Source organism: Micromys minutus (assembly GCF_963924665.1).
Source record: "Micromys minutus genome assembly, chromosome: 1".
Lineage (NCBI taxonomy): Eukaryota > Metazoa > Chordata > Mammalia > Rodentia > Muridae > Micromys > Micromys minutus.
In genome coordinates, this window is record NC_137969.1 from 243,559,095 (window position 1) to 243,582,518 (window position 23,424).

Sequence of the window (23,424 nt, forward strand, 5' to 3'; positions counted from 1 at the left end):
GGTGTTTAAAATGGCTTCACAATCTACCCTACATTACAAACTAGGTAGAGGGCCTGAGACCCATTTAAGTTCTAAATAGCAAATTTATAACATTTAAGGATGGGCTACAAGTGGGTTCACAGTAATGAGTCTTGAGCAGAGGCCCTTTATGGTGTTAGACTAACTGTTGTTTCTCTCTACACCAACACACTATGTCTTCCATTTCACATGCCAGGGGACATGTTTCAGAGCACAGGCAGGATCCTGACTTAGCATACCAAATCCATTTCTGCACAACTCAGTTCCAGAATATCTATTCCTCTATCAAAGCTGGGCCTCTGGATTGGTATATAAATTCTCAACCCTGGGATCACATCCACACTGTCTGAGAGGCAAAGTCCTGAGGTCAAGGCCCAAATTGGCTCCCATTAAAATCCAAGATGGCCTTGTTGGTTTAGAAGTGTCTCAGTAGTGCTTTAGTGGCTTTCCTTTTCCTTGAGAATACACAATAAAAAATAATAATAAAAACTAAACTTGCTAAACAGCTTCTACAGTGCTAACACCAATCTCAGTAATGTCTTTCTATACACACTAAAGGGTGAAAACAGTGTGTCTGCTCTCTTTTTCTACAACTGAATGTCAGAGACTAGGTGCTGTACAGAAACATCTATTTAGTCAGAGGTTTAGTATCTTCCTAGCTCTGATGAGAAGTACTTCTAACTACATCACAACAAGGAGGGAAGAATCATGGTGGAAGCATATGCGAAAGAACAATGTGGTGGTGGGACAAGAAGCAAGAAGGATCAAGTACATTCTATTGAACAACCCACTCTTATAGAAACCAAGGTCCTCTGAGATCTACATCAACACCTTCCAAGGATGCTGCCCAAGGATCTAATCATTTTCCTCTGGATCTCACTTCCTAAGGTTCTATTAACATTACTACCCTGGGGAACAGCCAAAAACCTTTTTAGAAACACGCTGAAGTCATAGTAAGCCATACCAAAATGCTATTAGACAACCAAAGCAGGTTTAAGAGAAATAAATAAAGCTGACCACACTGTTGTTTCAAAAATGCAGAATATCCACACACCCAGCCTATGGTCCATCTCATTGCTGTGGGATAACATTTCCACAGGGGAATTAGTATCTGGCAGTTCCTTCTGTGAAGGTTAAAACATTTCCAATGAACTAACGATGATCAAATCATTTGGACTGTACACCCCTTGCTCTCATAGCAATTCCAAACACACACTAGCTATTTACTGACACTCAGTAGGTACTATCTGTATCCTAAACTGGAGACAGTCTCAGAAGCTAAGTGAGTTGCCCACATGTTGTGCAGGAATCAGAAGTGGACACTGCAAGACGGCCCTGGTGTTAGAGCAGAAGCCCTGCTCTGGGGTCATACCATTCCCAGGCTGTCCAGGGTACAGTGTTGAAAGCTGAGTACTTCTAGGGGCCATGAGACCAAGAGGAGGCATTGTGGGGAAAAGGACACTAGAGAGCTGAGAAGCTGGCTGGGAGCCCTCCATAATGTGTCCAGACTCTGTACTGTTCTATTCAGGTAGAACTATAGAATTCTTTCATGCCTGGCTACAGTTGAGAGCCCTCAGTCTTCTCTGGGCACAAGACTGGACCATATTAATCAAGGTTTATTTAGATAGGCCCTCTCAGAACCTAGAACTATGCCTAGAGTTTGATGTACAGTTTCTGATCTCTACAGCCAACCTTCAAGGAAGACGCTCATAGATCTTGTAGATATAATTGGATTTAGGGCTTCGTAGCTAATAAATGATAAAGCCCTTGCTTTGGCCCTTGATCCCTTTAAGTACATAGCCCTCTGATAGTATCTTTTACTGAGCTACTAACAGTAGTGAATTCAGTGTTCAACCCTAGCAAGGCAATAAAAATGTTTCAAATAGTCTTATAAATCAAAGTCCAGAGCTGATTTTCTCTCACATCAAAAGCTGCCCCACTTTGGGCAATCCAAGGACCACCAGGTCTCCTAGTTCTTGTCTGTTCTATGAACCATTGAGACACTAACTTGTACTACAGAGAGGAACAGCCAAACAGATATTTGGATTCTGGTTGCTTGTTTTGTTTTTGTTTTGGGTTTTTTTGGTTTTATGAGATAGGGTTTCTCTGTATAGTCTTGGCTGTCCTGGAACTCACTCCGTGGACTAGGCTGGCATTAAACTCACAGAGATCCACCTGCATCTGCCTCCAAGTGTTGGGATTAAAGGCAAATACCACCACTGCCCGGTGACATTTTGGTTCTTAAAAAAAAAAAAAAATCACACAGAAATGGACAGGGTAACGACTTCTCAGTCGTTAAAGTTCTCAGTGTTACAACAGGCCCTGTGAACTACAGCACTCCCATTGTTTTCCCATTTATCTTAACTATAGCTCCGGAAGTCAGACATAGGAAAGGCACATTCTGAGGCCTTGTTGGAGCAGGATTACGGGGGAGTCTGTAACTGGACTTTCCAAACTTCAATATAATCTCACATCTCTGATAACCCAGCACCATGGTGTAGGCTTCAAAGGCAGTAAGAGAATGTTTAGGGATCTCAAGTTCCAAAGATAAATGGAGACTCAGGAAGAGCCCAAGACTCATAATACAAAGCGATAGTAAAGGCAGCCTGGGGTTGCTAAACTTGTGATCTGTGTTTATACGCTCAGGATTCCCACAGGTATCAGGTATGCACAATCTACTGGAGGACGAGGTGTGCAGGGTTTGGAGAGAGGAGATGCCAAGGGGAAACCAAATGCTGGGGATGAAGAAGAAGAAGCTGCTCCAGGCCTCCTGTGAAGACTTGGTAAACCCACAATTTCTGTGACTTTAAGTGGCCCCTTTGGGGGACCACCATGAATTACTTTACTTCTAGGATCAGTATATCCTGCTTAGGAGTTAAATACATGTGCACACACACAGGCACACACAGACACACACCCTCAGAAGTGAAGCCAATCCTGGACTGACATTTACCTGCTAGAGTAAACACTTTCAGTGACTGTTTCCTCTCTCTCTATAATTCTGCAAGCTAATGAGATGCTAATTCAACCTGAAATACTCATGAAATGAGATTGATTTGAATTTATGCTTTTAAAGACTCCATTTAATAACCATATATCAACATGTATTTAACACATAGCAATAATAACAGGTGTTGAAAGATATTCGCCAATTATCTGAGAGCTTCCTGACGGAGGGACTGGGCCTGGAGCTGCTAATTAACTCACCTACGATGATGCACACAGGGCCGAGCTGGGATGCAGCCAGCCAGTGCTTCCACACTATAGTTTTCCGACTCTCCGTTACGCCCTGTGATGTCACTATGCTTAGCCTATAGTTATAATAGCCAACAATGTGGGTTGTGAAGCCAGGCTCTCTTGCTCACTGTACATGGCTAAATGCTACATGGGAGGCAGAGGGAGACAGATCGCTGTGAGTTCAAGGCCAGCCTGGTGTACAGAGTCAGATCCAAGACAGCCAGGGTTACACAGAAAAACCTTGTGTTGAGAAAAAGAAAGAAAGAAAGAAAGAAAGAAAGAAAGAAAGAAAGAGAAAAGAAATGCTAAACAATGTGATGAAAACAGTGCCTGGAACATGGGAAGTCCTCAAAAGCAAATATGGAAATGAACAAACCAGATGTTTATTAATTTATCACTGTTGCCTTTAGGTAACAGTAGCTGGAGAGACTTCAAGTGGGAGAATTATATGAATTTTCTCTAATTTTATCAAATTTTAAATTGCACAAACACAACAAAACTATTACCGTGTACAACGCAGTGGAACACTGGCAGCTAACTCCAGAACCTTTGCATCACTCCAGAAGGAAGCCCCTTCCATGGCCCTTTCCCCAGACCCTGGAGACCACTCACTCACTTTCTGCCTCGATGGATTGGCCATTTCTAGGCAGTTCGTAAAACAGAATGATACAAAGCGTGATCTTCTGTGCCTGGCTAGATTTAGTAAAATGTTTTCAAGGTTCACAGCTGCTTAGCAACTATCTGAGCTTTCTTGCGTTTTACACTGAGGGCGTGCACAGACATAAGACTAACCATTCAGAAGCTGCACTTGGTGTAGTCGTATACATGGCTCCTATTACTTATTTTCAAAATCTCATTCCTTTTGATTGCCAAATAATATTCTACTGGGAGGAAATGCTTCAGTTTTTAAAAATTCAATAATAGACTGGTGGATTTTGGAGTTTTTCTACTTCTGTCCAGCTGGGGAGTTTGCACGGCCTTCACGCCCTGCCTCTCATAAGAGCCTATGCCTCAGTTTCCTTGGCTACATAGCAAGGCATGGAATTAGTGGATCATGTCAGGCAACCATTTCCTGTTGTGCTATTTTTAAGCTTTGTTTGAAAAAAAAAATCACACCTATAACTTAAATCTGCTGGAAGAAATCCTGAAGTAAAAGGGCAGGGGAGGGGGAACTCTGTGTAGACATCTGGCTTTGAACCCTTGCTTCTTAGCACGATTGCCCTCTGAGTCAGGAGCGTGCTGTCTAACTTTCTGGAGCCTCTTTCTCCTTGTCATGAAAACATGTGGAGTAACATGTGCCGGTGACAGTGCCAGGGCCTGGCGCTCAGAAACACTGAGCAAACAGTCACCACCTCATTAGCAGGCGTCTCCCTGGTAACATGACAATGGATATCTAACAATACAGGAAAGCCTTGAGCAGAAAGCAGCCATCACTGACATTCCAGTTCCTCAGAGTTAACCCCCATCAGCTCAACCCCAAGTGTGACGCCTTGTCACTGTAGTCTCAGCTCATTTGCTTCCAGAGAAGCTGTATCACACTAGGACTCTCTGCAGTACAAAATGGAGCCACTGCCGACCAACGACAGCAAGGGTGACAGTGATCAGGGGACACAAGCAACTGTCCTTGCCTCAAGCGTGAAACCCCAGAACAGCCACTTGTAGAAAATAAAGCAACTTGTCTGCAAATAAAGTTTTTTTTTGTTTTTTTTTTTTTAAAGGCAGAAAATGTCCTGAAGAATTCGGGACAGGGCAGGTAAGATGGCCAACCAGCACAGACACCTAAGACTAGGCCTCGTAACCTCAGCTTGATCCCTGGAATCTCTGTGGTGAAGGAGAAAACTGACTCCTGCCACTGCCCTCTGACCCCCACCCTCTACGTGCACACGCAAAGTCATTAAATAAACAGACATATGTAAATGTTAAAGTTTTAAAATAATTCAGAATAGATACCCCTACAGACTTTCACTTAAAGCTCTGTCCTAAAGCCTTCTATGGACTCCCTGAATTCCTACTGCCTCCAAAAGGAAAACCGATGAGCAGTCTACCAACACAAACAACATAAAATATGAATGTGGGCCAACAGCATAAAAAGGCCTTGTGCTCTTCTTGCAGCATCTAAATATAAACAGGAAGCCCTGGCCAGCAACCTGAGATGCGTGGTCCATTCCATACAGCACGCAGCGTCCTACCACAGCACAACCATGACCTCTAGAGTAGAAAGGGTGGGGAGATCACAGGAGATGCACAGTTTGCTAGCAGCTCTCCACACCATCGAGGCTAAGACATCCCCAACTCACAAGCCCTATTCCTCACAGCCTGAGCTTCCCATCCACCATAGCAAAGTCGACATACAGGAGCTCTGCACTGACCTACTTCTGACATCCGTACCCACCACACACTGACTTCTCCCCTCAGCACCCAAAGCAACCTCAAAGCTTCAAATGCAGAACGCAGTTCCTCAAAGAAAAACAACAGGACTTCTATGGTCTCCTTATCCTCTCTCTAGAAATAAGGAAACACAAGCACAGGGGGGAGTTGAGGTGGTGTCCAGGGTCTCATAGCGTTAGCAGGGCCTTCCCTGATTCCTCAGCTTTCTACTTCTGTAGCTACTTGGGACACAGACCCCAAAAGATCAGAGAAATGTCTTGTTCTACAGCTCACCTAGAAGGTCATGTTCATTTGAAAACACACAATTCCTACACCTTAAGACATAATTCTGTCACTTCAAAGAACCTGTCAAGAAACCCTCGAGCTTCCACACGGGTGTCCTTACTCCCATGGACTTTTAACCCTGGAGGACACAGGGAACAACTCTGGCTAACGCTGATAAACCTGGGTGTGACCCGGTGGAACAAAGTCAGGCTGTGAGGCTTCCTCCAAGAGTGCCGGGCTTTTCTGGACTCACTAAGTTCCGGTTAGCAGAGAAGCCCAGGCAGCTCAGTTTTCTCCTTGCATCTCTGAACTCCTGTTCAATAACACGACCTCAGTCTCTGTCTGAGACTGCAAATGCCAACTCGGCCTGTAAAAACACTAAGTCTGCCTGCCTTGTGGCAGGGTGGGGACTATAAGGTATTAAGATACAAACGACAATCAGATAATTGAAGTAAGGTGTGGACCGCATCTGTAAAGGAGCAACTGCGCATGCGCCACAGTGGTTCCTGTCTGGGTCTTGACAGGGCTCCTGCGACCTCTGGTGGCAGCTGCCCACCTACTGCAGAACGACCTCTGACCCCTGCAAAAAGTCCTGATCCTGACAGATGTGGCCCCAAGCCAGAGCTTTTGGTTATCATCTTGCTACATAATTTCGTGTTCTAGATTTTTAACGTGTCCAGAACTCCAAAGTGTCATCGTTATCCATAAACAAAAAAGTCTGCGTGCTGGCTGCGCTGCTGAGTGAAGGCTGTCTGTCCAGAACCTCCTGCAGATTCTCAATGGTTCTAAGAGCTGTGGCTCAAAGCGCCTCAGGGCAACCAGGATCAAACTGTCACTCAGGGTGTGCGATCTCGTGGTGACACAACACTGAGGAGGTGGAGTGTTGGATCTGCCCACCAGCTCTCTTAAATGAGGACCCTATCCATGCTTGTCTCTAGGGTAGCAAGGATCAAGGGGAATAAGGAGCAAGTGCTTAGGACGTGTTTAGGATGCCTTACAAGCTGTAATCATCACCAATAATTTAGTACTATATCCCAGAACCTAGTGTCCAGCAGTCCCTCCATAACCTGAGGCCTCTGCACAGAAGTTACCACCTGTGATGGGCCCTGGGCAAGGCACAGGGCAGGGACAGGGCAGGGCAGGGACATCCTGCTCCTCCTGCTCTGCACTCTCCCCGGCCCACTATGGACAGCTACACCCTATGCCACACTACAACACCTCCTTTTCTACAGAACAGTCTGTGCTCTGCTCCCGCCCCCAAGAGAGCTCAGAGCTTTCCAAATATGGGTGTGTGTGTTTTCCTCAAAGCATCGTGAATATCTGGGGGAAGAAAATGAACACTAGACATGGTTTGGCAGCCACAGGAGACGAGGAGGGGTTGTGACCAAGGAAGGCCTACACTCGGGGTCCAATTAGTCATAACACAAGAGCCAGGCTAGATGATAATCCACATCAGACTCTGTGTGAGTCCAGGCCTTTAGGAGATTCTAGGAGGGACCTGAATGCTACAGTGCAAGAGCTAAGTGCATTACAGAGGCTCTTTAGCCAAACAGATTGGAGGCAGTCCACAGACCTGAAGGTGAGTGTCAGCAGGAGAGGAGCCACAGACAAGATTGTGTGCTTCAAAGCATGTCCTTGACCACATGTATATTCATCTAAAATAGGCAGGATTTCAAACACTGAAAATCCCTCACTTCCGACTTAACGACCAGTGTTTGTCTGAGTAGAGTTCATCACCATTGTGAACCCTGCTGCCAGGGCAATGCTTTAACAAACAGTCTGTGCAGGCAGCCTGGGAGGCAGCTCTACCCCTGCCCTAGTAAACAAAGGCAAGGCAAGCAGTGCAGGCATAGCTTCAGTGTCCAGCCTGGACCGTGTGCCCATGTATTTGCTAATTCCACTAATTCATTAACTATAGAGTCCTTGTATGGAAAGGCAAGTGACAGAAGTGAAATAATTAAACCAAAGCTGAGTGCCAAACTAGACTGTGCTAACTATAAATAGAGGCGGGGTCAGTGGAAGGAGGGCGGGGTCTGCACGCAACAACGGTATCACTGAGGGTGGGCCCAGCTAAGGGATAAGAGAGCAGCGTCAAGTTGGAAGACCAACCCAGTGAGGGAGTGGGCCTGAAAGAGGTAAGGGCGGGTGAGTGGGCAGGCAGGCAGCCTGCAGAAGAGGGTGGGTAGGACACAGCAGATGTGTGGTCAGCCTGGCCATCTGGGAGCTGTCCATAAGTCTTGAAAGAAAAAAAAAGTGTGCCTACATTTAGCAGAAAACTCACTGAGAACCCAAGCTTTGAGAATAGGGAAACTCTTACTTTACTGTGGATTTTTCCATGGTCCAATTTTGAATTTCAGCCTGACTTGTCCTGACACTCAGGTCACTGTCTAGCTGCTGCCTTCATCATATGTGAGTATCACCTGCCATAATAGGAAATACACAGAGAGGAAGTTCCATGTCACTCAGACACCTCTTTCCGGAGAGCAGAGCTCCACGAAGCACTCTACCTACAGATAACCCTGTTCCTGCCTGGGAGCATCAAGATCAGCCCCTGTTCTCCTCCCTCACTGTGGTCCTCCACAGTGAACTCCAGCCACCCCAGCTTAGATGCAGAGAGTCCTTAAATCCCGACATTAAATGAGTTCCCTAGAAACCCTTTTAGGCTGAGCAGTTCCCTAGGACAGCATGTCCAGGTGACCAGAATTCATCACTTCAGCTCCAGCCCTGTAGCTTCCTTAAGATCCAGGGAAACCCTCCTCCTGTGAGGCACAAGTGCTTCAGTTGTTCCTACCCAGTGGGCTGAAGCTACCTTCACTCTTTCCACACTCACTTGCCTCACTAGCCCCTTATACACATACAACTTGTCCCCACTGCCTGCTGCTTCTCTGTCAAACACCTCCCACTTCTGACATGTCTGCTCTGGCCTCTGTACTTGGGATGTAGGCTTTGGTATCACTGGTTTCAGTTAGGACCAATGAGGGCAGTGGAAGCATGTTAGTCCTTGAAATGAACAGGATTTAATGCTTGCAACTGTCTGCATCAGAGATGAGAGATGAAAAATAAAAGCAACATGGTTCCCCACCCAGCCCGGAATCTAGCATCGGCAGGAAGCTGCTGCCATCACAAAAGCTGAAAAGGCCAGAGAGAGGAGGTGGAGTTGAAAGAGACCCTGAAGCTGGGGTCATTGTGTGGGAGTTGAATAGAGAGGGATGTTTCATTTATCAGGAGCTGGACACACTGTGACTTTTCTCTCATCCTACCCAATGCCTTCCAGCAGTGCCTTCTGGTGGCCAAAGCTGGGTGCAAATCAACTGACTATCCTGGTAAACAGCCCTTAGAAGGGAGAGCCTCTGAGAGACAGAACACAGAAAAAGGACGAGCCCAGGGCCAGTTCACAGCCTCCCACAAGCCTCCTTCCTACAGTCTTGAATTCCTTCCTAGCTAGTCTTCGCCCTGCGCAGAAAGATCATTCTTACTTATACATTCATTCAAGCCAGTCGTCATCCTTAAAACTTGCCAATAGTTGACAGCTTCCTGGCAAAAGAAGACACAGAATTTGTCCACTGGACTGACACTGTCAATCAACTGCATGTACAGAAAGTGCTGTCTGCTTTGACTATGATGTGTACTAGACTATGATGTGTACTGAGTCTGCCTTAGAACATGGGCAAACCACTGCTCAAATTATCGCTGAAGGATGAAATGCAGAGTATTTGAAAAGCTGTCAATCCTGAAACAGGAATCAGCTAAAACCAGCCAAGATTGTCACTATTGACTGGCTCAGTGCTCCACTGAGATGACATGGAGCTGGATGTCTGATGCCATATAGCTAGGTGGCATATCTTTACTTCCTCCTACTCAGGAGGCAGAGGCAGAAAGACTGAATGCTCAAGGCAAGCTTGGGCAACAGAGAGAAACTGTCTCCAAAAAAAAAAAAAAGTCAAAACAAAGAAAACACAACAAACAGCACTATGGCAATCCATGCCATAGAGAACTGTGTGGAGGGTGGGTACCAGATGCATAGGAATGTCTAGGAAGTAGCACCAAAAACCAAAGTGGAGGGAACACTTCTCAAATCCACCTTCTGACATCAGTCTTCATGCCAAAGTCAAGAGTTCACTTGGAAACCATGGGCATCCTGTATGTACACAGATATAGAAAGCTTCAACAAGATTAACACCCCCAAACCCAGTACATAGAAAATGATTAGACACCATGGCCAAATGGGACAGATCCCAGGAATACAAGATTAAGCTAACATATGGAAATCAAAATACAAGTGACATGACCGTCACATCAGAGGGGGAAAGCACCTTGTATTCTCTAGCACACATACATGATTTTTAAAAATCCAATAGACTAGAAATAGAAGAGAACTTCTTGGAGTTGATAAAGGTTATAAAAGAAAGCTCAATGACCCAAACTTAATCATAAAATTCCCCTTCCACAAGGATGTCCGCTCTGGTCACTTCCAGATGAGAGCATGTGGAACTGCCTGTCTGTGAGAAGACACAAAGGAAAATAAAACTACCTGTATTGGCAGATGTCATAGTGTTATACAGAAAACACTCAAACAGACCTTTCAAAGAAAATTTTAGAGCTAATGGAGTTCACTTGGATTGTGGAATATAAAACAAACACAAAAAAACTAGCTGCATTCCAATAACACTGAGCAATCTCAGAATGAAACTTATCTTAGAACAATCTTAGAGTAACATTGAAAAGAATTAAATACTTAGAATAAAATGTTTAAAGGAAATATATATATAAACATACATTACCCCTCCCCAAAAAAAACCTAGACAAGGGCTGAAGAGATGGCTCAGAGGTTAAGAGCACTGGCTATTCTTTCAGAGGTCCTGAGTTCAATTCCCGGCACCAACATGGTGGCTCACAACCATCTGTGTACTCACATATATAAAATAAATAAATCTTTAAAAAAGCCTAGACAACATTTTTAAATAAAAGAAGGCATTCCATGTCCATAGACTGGAAGATGACAATATTGTCCAAATATACCTACAGATTCAACAGTGCCCTGATCAAATTTGTCCTGCCCTAATTTACAGTGTCCTAAAATGTACATGGAACTATAAGGACTCAAAAGAGTTAAAGCAACAGAGAAGGAAAAAACAGATCCAAAGACTGCAAGTTCAAAGTGTACTACAGGCCACAGGGATAATGACCTCACAGTACAAAGGATAGATTAGGTGGCCAAGGGAGTCCAGAGATGAGCAATCACATTTATAATCCAACAACAAAAATGGTAAGACAACTTAGTGGGAAAAGAATTGTTTCCTTAACAAATGGTTCTAGAACAACAGGAACTCCACATGCAAAAGAATAAATTTGGACCTTGCCTTCATAAAAATAAATAAAAATGAACTCATAATGGGGTTATGAGACCCAAGTTTACCAGTTAACATCACAAAGCTCTTTGTACGATAGACCAAAGGAATAAGTCTTCTCTACGATGATTAGGCAGTGGTTTCCAGAAAGGAAACCAATGAAAACCTTAGCTGTTGTATCTCATGGGTCAGTGCTGGAGAACAAAACTTCACTATCACTCTGCTACAGACACACAGTAACAAAATCACCCCTGATGACACATGCTCAACCCACAGACCAGAGACTCGCCCAACCCTCCTCAGGGAAGCTTCCTGTAGTATGTGGTAGTTAACATGGAGACCCACAACTCGACAATATGCAGAGGGTGAGGGATTTTGGAGTGTTTAGCCCTAAAGGGGATGTCTTTATCAAACTCATCCTCTCAGGGCTCAGGCATCTAAGCAGAAGAAGAAAAGGAAAAATTCTAAGAGCCAGGAGATGGCAGATGACTGCCAGGGTAGTGCCACCCAGACACAACAGGTCTGACACACATATGAATGCACGCACAATGTATAGCATACACAAGGCCTACACACTGCAACTAGACAGAAGCCCATCATGGAGGAGAGGGGGAGAACACAAAATCTCATTTCTAACAAAGAGGCTATTTGCAAGCTATAGCTGCTGGGTGCACGAAAAATCCATTTTCTTCAGTGGAGTGGAAGTGGGTGTATTAATTATGTCTGAAGGCAGGCCTCATGCTCAGGAGGAGCTGGCTAACACAAAATGGAATCCTTGGCTTCGTCTGGTCTTCTAAGTGAAGGACATGAAGCTGTGTGGGTAGGGGTGAGAATCTGGGAGAAGTTGGGAGAGGTAAAGGCTATAATTAAAAAATAATTATATCATCTTTTAAAACGGGAAAAAAGAAAGCTAAAGACAGCACAGACTGAGATGAAATATTTACAGATCATACCTTGGCAAAATGATCTATAGCTAAAAATGTAAACAAACAAAAACTACCGCAGCTCAATAGAAAAACAGGAACTAATGACCTCAATAGATCTCTCTTTAAAAAGACACAATAAATGACAAAAAGTATGACGACTGGTCAGTGCCATCCGACACTGGGGAGACACAGACAAAAATCAGAGTGGGTATAATTGTCTCACATAATGTTCATGTCAGAAGGGGATGGAGGGGTGTCTCAGTGTCTTGCAGAGGACCACATCTGATTCCTAAGACACTCTTTATCTGGCACACAACATCACGGAACTCCAGTGCCAGAGGATCTGATGCCCTCTTCTGGCTTCTGTGTGCACATCTGCACTCACTCTCATGTACAGCTCACACTCAGACACATACATGTACCCATGATTTAAAAACTAGGTTTAAATGTTTAATGACAGCTATTGACAAATGTTGACAACGATCTGGAGAAAACAGGACTCTGCACAGGTAAAGTTCTTTGTTAGACATTTTTGGTTCCTCAAAAGGGTAAGCTCAGAGTTATCCCATGACCCTGTAATGCTAGCATGTACTTTCTAGCGGGTATAGAGACATATGAAAATACATGCTCACCCCAAATCTATACAGAGTTACTTTCAGCAGCATCGTTTTCAGCCACTAAAAAAAATGATACACACTCTAACATCTAAGAACCTTGAAAGCATGCTAAGTGAAAAAAAGACAAGACTCAAAAAACTTACTATAAACTTAATTTATATAAAATTTCTGGACTAGGTAACTTCATAGAGACAAAATGCATAGCAGTTTGCGATGAGTGTCAAGTGGGCTGGGAGGCAATCAAGATCTAATAAGTTTCTTCTGACAGGCGATAACGTTTTCTAAAACCATCTGGTGATGGTTACACAACTCTAAATATACTAAAAACTGCTGCATTATATACTTAAATGGTTAGATTTTTATGGCAAAATATGTGAATTATATATCAATAAATTTGTTAAGAACAAACAAAGAAATTGGGCCACCAAGATGTCCCAGTGGGTAAAGGTACTTGCACACAGATCTGACAATCTGAGTTCAACCCCAGACCCCACATGATGTCTGACCCTGCATGACGTCAGGAGAGGATTAACTTCTGAGTTGTCCTCCGGCCTTCACAGGCACACACATAAACACACATATACACTCATAAATACACACAAAATGTTTTCTAAGCTATACACAGAGTATTCTGTAAAGATGATAGAACAGAAATAAGTCTTCCAGCATAGGCAATGTGGCACAGGCATGGTTTGTCTGTTCATAGTGCTGCTCACATAGAGGAGGCTGGCTCTCACAGTGAAGGAAGAGAGGCACACAGGTTGTACTGGTCAGCTTTTCGTTGCTGAGGCATACACCTGTGGAAACCAACTTAAAGGGAGGAAAGTTCCTTCCAGCCACAGACACTGGGTTTCCCATAATTACCTGGTTCTGTCGAGTGGCCTGTTTGAGCTATGACGGCATGGTGGAGGGGCAGGGACAAGTGCACCTTGCAGAGCATTCCCCCAGTTAGGCCCACTTTCCCTTCTCTCCCAGCATAGCTCTACCAGCTGGAGCCCAAGCCTTCAGTGCACAAGCCCAGGAGGATATTCCATATTCAAATCTGAATATAAATCTAGTTGTTCTACAGAACAATCTAGAAATCCTTCCCTTTTAACACAGACTCTCTATTTCTGGGAACCTTCTGATAGGAACCATGAGGAACAAATACAAAGACCAGGCTAGGAGGGTGCATCTGACTATCTCGGGGAGAATGGTGAAAAGCTAAAACAAGAGACATGTCCAAAGTAGAAGTCTAAGTGACACCTTGCCCACACAAGAAAAGAAAACTTGGGTAGCTCCTAAAAACTGCAGAAATCACCTATTGTTGGAAAAGGTGTTCAAGAACTCCCACAAGGTGGAAATGTACAATCATGGAACAGAGTATATAATAAATTTCATCCTTAGAGAAAAAGCAAACTCATGAGTGACAAGTGCACAGGGGATCCGAGAGGACACACTAGATTGCCAACCAACGCGTGCCTCTGGGGAAATGGAGTGTCCATGTCCTCTCGGTGTGTCTGCACACTGGATAGATAACATACATACTCTTTGTCTACATGTGGGGGAAGGGTCAAGAAATAGCTCCAGGGACAGCTGGAAGCACCACTCCTAGCCCTAGTTAGACCTTTGATCTGAGCAGGGATGTGTGCAAAAGGACAAAGCCTTCACTCATCTGTAGATGTAAGGATGCCGAAGGGATGAGGAGGCAGCCACTGGAATCACCTGCTACTCTGCTCCTAACCTCTGGCATACTAAGGTGACCTACATAAAGACCCTTCGCTTACCTACATTTGGATGCTTCAAAGCATCTTCTGGTTGTCTCCTCTGATGTTCTCCATACGTTTGTAGGGGAAAAACCATGAGAGTCAGATATTCACAGAACAGAATCAGAACAGTTGAGTGTCTGACATCAGCATCTTATGCACACTCCAGGATCACAGATTCTGGAGTCCAGGAGCCTCGCCTAGAATCTAAGCTCTGCACTGACCAGATGTCTCAGCTTCCTTGCAGGGAGTGACAGCCCATAAGACCAGAGAGTTCCTAGGACAAGTGTATCCCCACAGGTCTGTCACTCTCCACACCTGCTCTACAGCTTTTTATAAAGGCCAATCCAAGGGAGCTGTGACTGTTGCAAACAGGCTGACACTGGATCTCTGCCCAAACCCTGAGCAGGAACTCTGCACATTCATCCTGCCTCCTCCATTCTTCCAAACTGTTCTTCCCCAGGAAGACCACAGTGGTCCTGTCACAGAGCAGCCATCTGGCCCCTCCCTGTTTTGCCTGTCAGGGAGTAGAAGTCTCTGAATCTATTTGAGGACTCTTGCTTAGAAGAGTCGCTACTATGGACGTCTGTCGAGGGCATTTGCCCAAGAGGACGACCCCTCTTCTCCACAGGCTGCACTCAGTGTGTTTGCAATGTATGCATCATAGGTAACTCTATCAAGGACAGGCGTGCAGTGCCAGGGCCAGCGAGACCTAACGGGAACCAGCAGGAGGGCAGGCAACCTGAGAATCAGAGAGAGAGAATTCAAGTCTTTGTTTTGAATCTGGATGACAGGGAGTATAATTGGGTTGGATATCCTTTCATCTAAAAAAAAATTTCTGGTGGAACTTCAAAAGAATGTTCAGCCTGAGCTGAGGTTATTGTGTCATACTCTGCTGTCCTGTTCAAGGCAGGCGCTGTGGTCCCAGGTCCAGAGAGTCCTGTGCAATGCAGCATTAGTTGCTGGCTTTGGGCTGTACACCTCTTCCACCTTCTTTGTGCACAGAGCACACCTGTGCATTTCACCTGCTCAGAAGGCAGTTGGAGTGTGCAGAGGCATGGTGGGCTGCTTCCTGCCACTTCTCCACCTGTCCCTACAGCTACTGCACCTTTCTACCCAAGTCCAAGACCGTCCTCAGAGTCTCTACTGCCCTTGCCACCCTACGCAGTTGCTGCTAGCAAATAGAAGCATGCTAAGAAAATGAGTTTAGAGCTGGAGAGATGGCTCAGCTGTTTAAGAACACTGACTGTTCTTCCAGAGGTCCTGAGTTCAGTTCCCAGCAACCACATGGTGGCTCACAACCATCTGTAATGGGATCCAACACTCTCTTCTGGTGTGTCTGAAGACAGCGACAGTGTACTCACATTTATAAAATAAATAAATAAATCTTTAAAAACAATGAGTTTTGATAGTTTTTCCTGGGACTGAAGCTACTAACTGAACAAAGGAGCCACCTGGGCTATAATAAGGCTTACAAAGAAAAGAGTGACTGTACCACCCACCTGGATGGTTCAGGCACAGATATGGGCAGCCTAGAACCAACTCCACCACACCTGAATTCTCTCAGTAGCCAAAAACTGGGCCTCAAGCATGATCCGAGAGCATTAAGAAGCCTGTCTCCACTCCTAGGGAAATCAGAACAACTGCCTGGCAACACCATTCCAGGAGGAAAAACTAAGCTTTGAAAGGAAATTCACTCCCTAAGTCACACTGCTGGGTGTCACCTCCTCCTGACTATGGAGCTGTTAGAATTTGCCCTAAGGAAAAAGAGTGAATACACTTTGATTGCTTTGTTTTCTTTTGAATTGAGTGAGAGAAAAACCCTAATTAAAGATACATGTTTCCTTGGTGGTCTCAGCGTGTCATCTTTTTAGAGCAAGGTAATGTTCAAGTAACAACTGCCCATTCTGTAAATTCCCAACCCAATGTGTCCTGAGAATTTTTTGAGAGCACCCACGTGTTCAGAACTAAGGAAAGTGTGGTGAAAAATTAACAATGCCTGATGGGGAATGGCAGTCATGAGTGGACCATATCATCTCCAGGGTGAATGGCAGTCATCTGCAGATCATCTCCTTAGTGTTGACTTGGCTGGCTCTGTCCTGGGGGAAGGCGCCTCAAATACAACAATCCAGGAGCTTCTCTCTTTGTTGACAGACACTCCAGGTCTGCCTACAGGCTGATCACACTGAGTTGAAGTGTGTGGGTGTGTGAAGACACTGTGCTTTGGAGCTAAGACTGGGTAAGACACAAACTGTTTTATCTCTTCTGTTTAAAGACTGGCTTCCAAGCTCTGGGGAGACTGGCAGACCATGAAAAGCCTGGCCTGAGCTCTAGAAGTCCCAGCTCCTTCTCTCATGCCCACCTTAGACACAGTCACCTGATGCACAGCATGGGTGCTGGGGCACTAGGGGCTGGTTAGTCTTAAGCAGTGAGGCTGGTGGGAAGCTCTGAGATGCTCTGTAAAGGTGAGCATGTTCATAATTAGTTGTCATCTTCTCACTGCTATTCTTCCTCACACACTGCCAAGAAGCAGAGAGGGCTGTGAACTCTGCAGTCTGTGGAGAAAGCTAGCTAGCACTACAGGATGGCTCCTGGAAGGCAGCACCCGGCTCCTGCTTGGTAGGGGATTTCAGAGCAAAGGAGACCCAACAAGGGTCTCCAGCCAATTTCTGAGAAAGAGTTATATGGGCTGTGGGAATGCCTGCCTCTTAAAGAAACATTTCTTGAGTTGACCGCACATCCCCAAAATAAAAGGCCTTCTGTGATGAAATCATTAATTCAAGCTTTTCCACTTCAGTCCTGGGCAAGCCTACTGAGGTTGAGAGTATTCATCCAAGTCCTGACCCCAGACAATTGTGTTTGCCTTCTCTAGCTGCCCTGAGTACTGGGCACTTCCATTTTCTAAACTACTTTTCAGGACTCATCATCAGATAAGCTGTCTCTAGAGGTAGCCCTTCATCATATCCAGAAAGTACGACAAAGAGGCAGCAGTGTATCTGTGCAAGAAAGCCAGCCTCTCCTTTGCTCCTAACTGGATGCTCCTTAGGTTATCAGAAGAGGTACATCCACTTGGGATCAAGTCCAAGGAACACCTCAGAACAAAAACAAGCAACATTTGTTCCTCTGCCAGCCACTGTGCTGAGTGTTTTACATGTCTCCCACTCCCAACCCACTACTATTATCCTCCACAGTGAGAAAACTGAAAGCCAGTGAGAGCACACCTTCCTTGCCCAGAAGCCTTGGAGCAGGATCCTCCAAGACCCTATGAATCAAAGCAGAGATGTCAAACTCACGAACAAGGAGGAAAAAGTTCCTCAGCACAGTGTGTTTTCTCTATCTAGGACAGATGCCATGAAGCTAAGGAGAAGAACTTCTCATGAGGATTCTCCTTGCGGCAGAAAGACTGTAAGAGCTGGAGGGTGATGGTGTTAGCTGTGAGACTGTGTCTCCTAGGAATGTCGGAAGCTACACCATCAAGTCTCACCAACATGCCTGCCTAAATACAACTGGACAAAGAGGACGCCAACAGACATTCCAAAGCAGATGGAGAAACAACCACAAGGCCTCAGCATACACAAAGAAACTACAGGCAGTTAAGGGATGCTGAGAATAGGACAGTCTTCTCCAGGGAAGAGCACACCAACTGGTTATCCAATACCAATGAAATACACATACAAGTAACACTATACAGACTGAATTTAGGAATATCTGCATCTATTTTCTTCCTGTCTGTCTGTCTGTCTGTCTGCCTATCTATCTATCTATCTATCTATCTATCTATCTATCTATCTATCATCTATCTATCTATCTATCTATCTATCTATCTATCTATCTATCTATCTATCTATCTAACTATGAATGGCTGATATATTAACAACCAATGGAAAAAGAGGCCATGGATTTGAATGAGAGCAAGTAGGGGCAAATGAGAGAGGGCTGAGAGGGTGGGAAAACAAGGGAGAAATGATAAAATTATGTTATAATCTTGATAATAAAGATGTCAAAAAAGAAAGGGAGAAGGAGCAAAGGAAGAGAGGGAGGAAGGGACGGGGAAAGGAAAGTAGAGAAGGAGGGAGGGAAAAAGGAAGGGAGGAAGGGCTGAGAGATGGCCCGGTTGAATACTGGCCAGCCTGAATTCCCTGAAACACTCAAGAGAAGGCACTCATCTCTGAGGTCAAATCTTGGCTCAAGCTCTTCCTAGCTGAGGACCCTGGGCAAGTTATCTAGCCTCCTGGGCCCAGGTTTCTTCCTCTGTAAGACAGAAAGAGCAGTGTTCGGCCTCATAGAGTACTGTGAACACCGAGTACGATTTAAAATTACTCTGTACACTACTTTACAGATTAGCTTCACGGGACTGTACCCATTACACTGAGAGTACACTCTCAAGAGCAGCGGTGTCTTTTCCCATCCACAGGGACACTCAGATAATTAGACGAACCCAGTAGAACTGGGCAAGGAGATCAAGCCTGTCCCAAATCTCTTAAGTAAACCTCGGGCTGGGGTACTGTTTCGTTCTGAATAAGATGAGGCAGATAGGCTAGACCACGGGCAGCCTACATCTCAGCAGTATGCAGGTAGCCTGCTCCTTGCCCCTGTGCCAACCACAGACAGTTCAATGTATACCTAGGATGGCAGGAGGCTGAAAGCAGAGAGACTTCATGCTGCCCATTAATGAATGTCATAGCCTTGGGAAGCCTAGTTCTGAGTGTCACAGTTCCTCCATCTGGAAGCATTACTGGACCTACCAGCCCAGAGAACCTTCTTCTGCCTCTGAAAAGGTGCTCTCCTCAGCCTTTGCACATGAGATTCTTGTCTAAGCTGCCATGAAAGCATCATTTATTGAATAACGAGTAGGTGCCAGATGCCATAGCAAGTGCTTTCTGTACATTTAGGTGGCCTCCTCCTCATCACCGTCTGACACAGATACGGCAGAAGAGGGACCAGCAGCTGGTGATGATACCAGGCAGGCAGCGTGAGCACTGCCTTCCATCCTTCCTCCTCCTTATGGGACGACATCCACTCACACAGGACTGAGAGCTGCTTCATGGCAGGGAGGAGCTACGCTTTCTTTGTCCCTGGAATGGAGACCCTTCAGAGGGCTGTGAAAGATGGCTACAGATTAACCAACTGGCCTTAATTAACCCAAATGTAACAGTAACAAATAAAAACATCCTCAGCCTGGAAATGAAGTGAGTTCCTGTAGATGTTGTGCAGCAATATAATTTCTAAAACTTTCCTGCATGCATGTTCACTGCATGATAGTATGGTGCCAAGAAACTGCCCCAAAATGTAAAAACTGTAGAGCTGGGCTCTGAGGAAACAAGATGATAGGCTTAGTGTTACCCAGAATGTACAGTAGGAATGACCCTGGGGCCTTGCTGGGAATAGCCAGGTTAATCACCAGCCAAGAGCACAAGGGTCACACAGGAGCCGGGGTAAGGCACGCAGTCCTCACCTTTGGTAGCATAGGCTTCAGCGATCATCCGCAACCTGTAGGGGGGCACAGCTGTCAGGGGCAGGTCATCGAGGCCCACCTGGGCATAGATGTTCAGGGCTTCCTTATAATCTCCTTCCACATAATTCAGCTTGGCCATGATCAGATTGGATTCTTGTAGGAATTCTGACTAGAAGGAAAAAGACAGAAAAAAAAATCTACAATATTACATGCAATGTTCCCAGGAGTCCCACCATCGGCTGCAAGACAACCCTACAGAGCCTCTCAGGAAAAGTTTCACACGAATGCTCATAGCATTATTAGTCACAATTGCCCCAAAGGGTGAACAACCCCCAGCATCAAGCAAAACATGAGCTAGCCATAAAGTTATTACTGTCATAATAAGAAAAAAAATAAATTACTAATACATGCTACTACGTGGACGAACACACAAAAACATACCAAGTGAACAGAAGTCACAAAAGGCCATATGATGTAGTGATTCCCATTGGTCAGCAAAGTCCAGAAGAGTTGAATTTACAGGACCATGACTATGAAACTGTCTGAGGCTGGCATCAGAGAATGGGGGGAGGGATGACTACTAAGGATTATGGGTTTTTGTTTTGTTTTGTTTTGGTTTTTGCTTTTCTTGAGGTAATGAAAGAAACTGTCTGAGAACTGCTAGTGGTGAGTGCTGCATGCTGTCATGAATGCATTAAATACCATCTTTTAACTGTACTCTTTAAATGGGCAGTTGGCTCATTGTAGGACTTCAACCTTAATAAAGAAAGCTATGAGAAAATAAAACCCCACAGCTCCCTAGAGACCTGGGCTGGACCAAGAAAGAAGAAAAGCTTCCAGAGTAAAGTAAAAAATGTGAACACTGGCTTAAGAGGGAGGCATCTGACATCCAGGTAGGTCTTCCCCAACTCAGTAGAGCTATACCCAAGACAAAACCCAAACCACACAAGGCCAAGATTTCCAAAGGCAGGATGGACTTTTCTCACTAAGCCAATCATGGGAGGCTGAGGTTATGCACCAGGATCTTTTTCTTGAAGCCAAGGACTGTGATGGATAAGAGGTCACCCCCACTCCAACTACACACCAATCTCATCTTCTGCCTGTCTCCATGCACCCTACCAGCCAAAGAGAGAGGAAACATCCAGCTACCTAGATAAGGAAATACTGTCCTCTCCCAGCCTTGTCCTAGAACTCCAAGGCTAAATTTATGTGCACCTAGAAACACACATAACCTGTAGCATTAGTGGGTTGGATGACAAGACACTCATGAGCATCCGAGAAGAGCAGCTGGCCAGCCAGGGTGGCTTCCAGACAAATCTCAGAAGGGAGCAAAGGCACCAGGCTGCCTGGAGAAGATGGAAGGGTGAGCAGTGAGGGCCACCGGCAGCCAATGGAGTCAGGAGTGGCCCAAGGGAGATGCATCTGCGTAAGAATTCAGAAGACATGGATGGAAGCAGACTTGCCAAGGGACAAAAGGCTAAGCCCCTGTGTTTGAAGATGTTCACCCCCCAAGGGAGTGGCACTAATAGGAGGTGTGGCCTTGTTCAAGTAGGTGTGTCATTGTGAGTGTGAGCTTTAACACCCTGGTCCTATCTGCCCAGAAGCCAGTTTTTCTCCAGTTTGCCTTCAGCTAAAGATGTAGAACTCTCAGCTCTTCCTGCACCATGCCTGTCTGGATGCTGCCATGCTCCTGCCTTGATGATACTGGACTAAACCTCTGAACCTGTGAGCCAGCCCCAATTAAATGTTGTCCTAATAAGAGTTGCCTTGGTCACGGTGTCTGCTCCCAGCAGACAGCCCCCCACCACAAGGGCACACCACATCAGAAATGTTTCTTGCAGAATCCTCTGGAACCTTCTAGTGGGGATAGAGGTTCTGTTTGAGAAGATGAAAGTGTTTTTCATGTACCACTTTCTGCCACTGACCTACATACCTGCAGGTGGTAAAATGAGAAACAAATTCATGCTACCTGTATTTGCCACAAGGAATGCATGGTTTCTAGGAAGGAAATGAAGGGCCATCTGAATCAGCTTGGGTAAAATGAAAAGACCAGAGGCAGAGGACAGATTGCCTGGGAGGACCTTGCTGTCTGAGCCCATCCACAGCACTTAGCTTCCCTGCCGTGGGGAAGAGTCTACCAAACGAAGCCGCAGACAGTCTTGTTCTCTGACTCCCAGCTCCAGGTCTGACTTGGCTACACTGCCGGCTGCTCTGCCTGAGCAGCGTCTCAAGTGCATCTTGAGTCAGTGGAGACACTAGACTTATGGCGAGGGGAAGAAGCTTCACTTTAGCCAGTGTGAACAAGAACACACCTAAGCAAAATCTGTGTAACTCTAGAACATTCTTTATAAGTCAGGGGAAGGTAAAAAAACAAAAACAAAAACAAAAAAAAAATCACAGTAACTGGAGGAAAACTCGTTGGTGGACAGTAATGCATTAGTAAAGGACACATGTCCAGTGTATGGGGTACAGTTTTAGGGAATTCCCACATTTAAGCCTCAGGACAATCCTGTGAAATAGGAAGTTCAGAGAGGCTAAGGAATGTTCCAAGATCACATGGCTTATAAAGCCAGAACTGGAACTAACCCTGGGATTCCACCACAAAGTTCAACATGTTTAGGAATGTTGGGCTGCCGAGGATGGAGAGCAGAGACCGAAGTGAGTGGCTGACTTCTCGGAAGTAAAGGAACAGGGGTGGGGAAAGAAACAAGCTAGACATCTCTTAATCCACATTCATAGAGTCAATCCTCCAAGATCCTGAGTCTGCTTGGCTGTCATCACTGCCATGGGGACCCACTGTTCCTCCACCTTCTGATGCTGACTAATATCCACCAAAGTCACCAGGAGCCTGTGGTTAAGAAATGATGCCAGGCAGACTATTGTACCCTAACTGTAAGCTGAGGCCCAGCATGGCCCATGAGTTAGCAAGTGAAGACCAGCTTTTAAGGCTCCAACGCAGGTGCACATCTGGGCTTCCTATGTAACAATAAAGCCCTGGAGCTGGCCTCCAGAGCCATGCTGTGCCATAAACATACACTGAGACTGTCCATTCTGAGATGCTTCCAGAACCATGACATAGAGTACTTATGCCAACATTGCTCAAGACCTATTGCAGCAGAGCAGAGCAGGCAGCCAGACGACAGCATAGCTCAGAATACAGGCTCACAGCTTGAAGCATCCAGAAACTGGGAAGGTCCAAAGAGACCACCTCACAGAGCCCTACAGAAACCGAGAAGGAAAGGACTTCCCAAGGTCACACAGTAAACTAACAGGAAACACAAGTTTCCAATTTAGAATTCAAAAACAAATATGGCTTTACACTTGGAGAGATTGCTCATTAGTAAAAATTATTTATTGCTCCTGTCCAGGACTTGGATTTGATTCCTAGCACACATATGGTGGCTCACAACCAACCGGAACTCTACT

At 45.3% G+C, this 23,424-nt stretch overlaps 1 protein-coding gene across 5 annotated transcripts in view; it reads right to left on the reverse strand.

The window, feature by feature from the left end:
• TTC7B (tetratricopeptide repeat domain 7B) overlaps positions 1 to 23,424 on the reverse strand; it is a 200,357-nt gene that overhangs the window by 153,966 nt on the left and 22,967 nt on the right. For 4 of the 5 annotated variants that reach the window (XM_080915923.1, XM_080915922.1, XM_080915921.1 and 1 more), the window contains exon 3: positions 19,999 to 20,167. In XM_080915923.1, coding sequence (XP_080772049.1) covers positions 19,999 to 20,167 — 169 coding nt within the window. The remainder of the gene's footprint in view (positions 1 to 19,998; positions 20,168 to 23,424) is intronic. The other variant, XM_080915924.1, reaches the window with a different exon arrangement.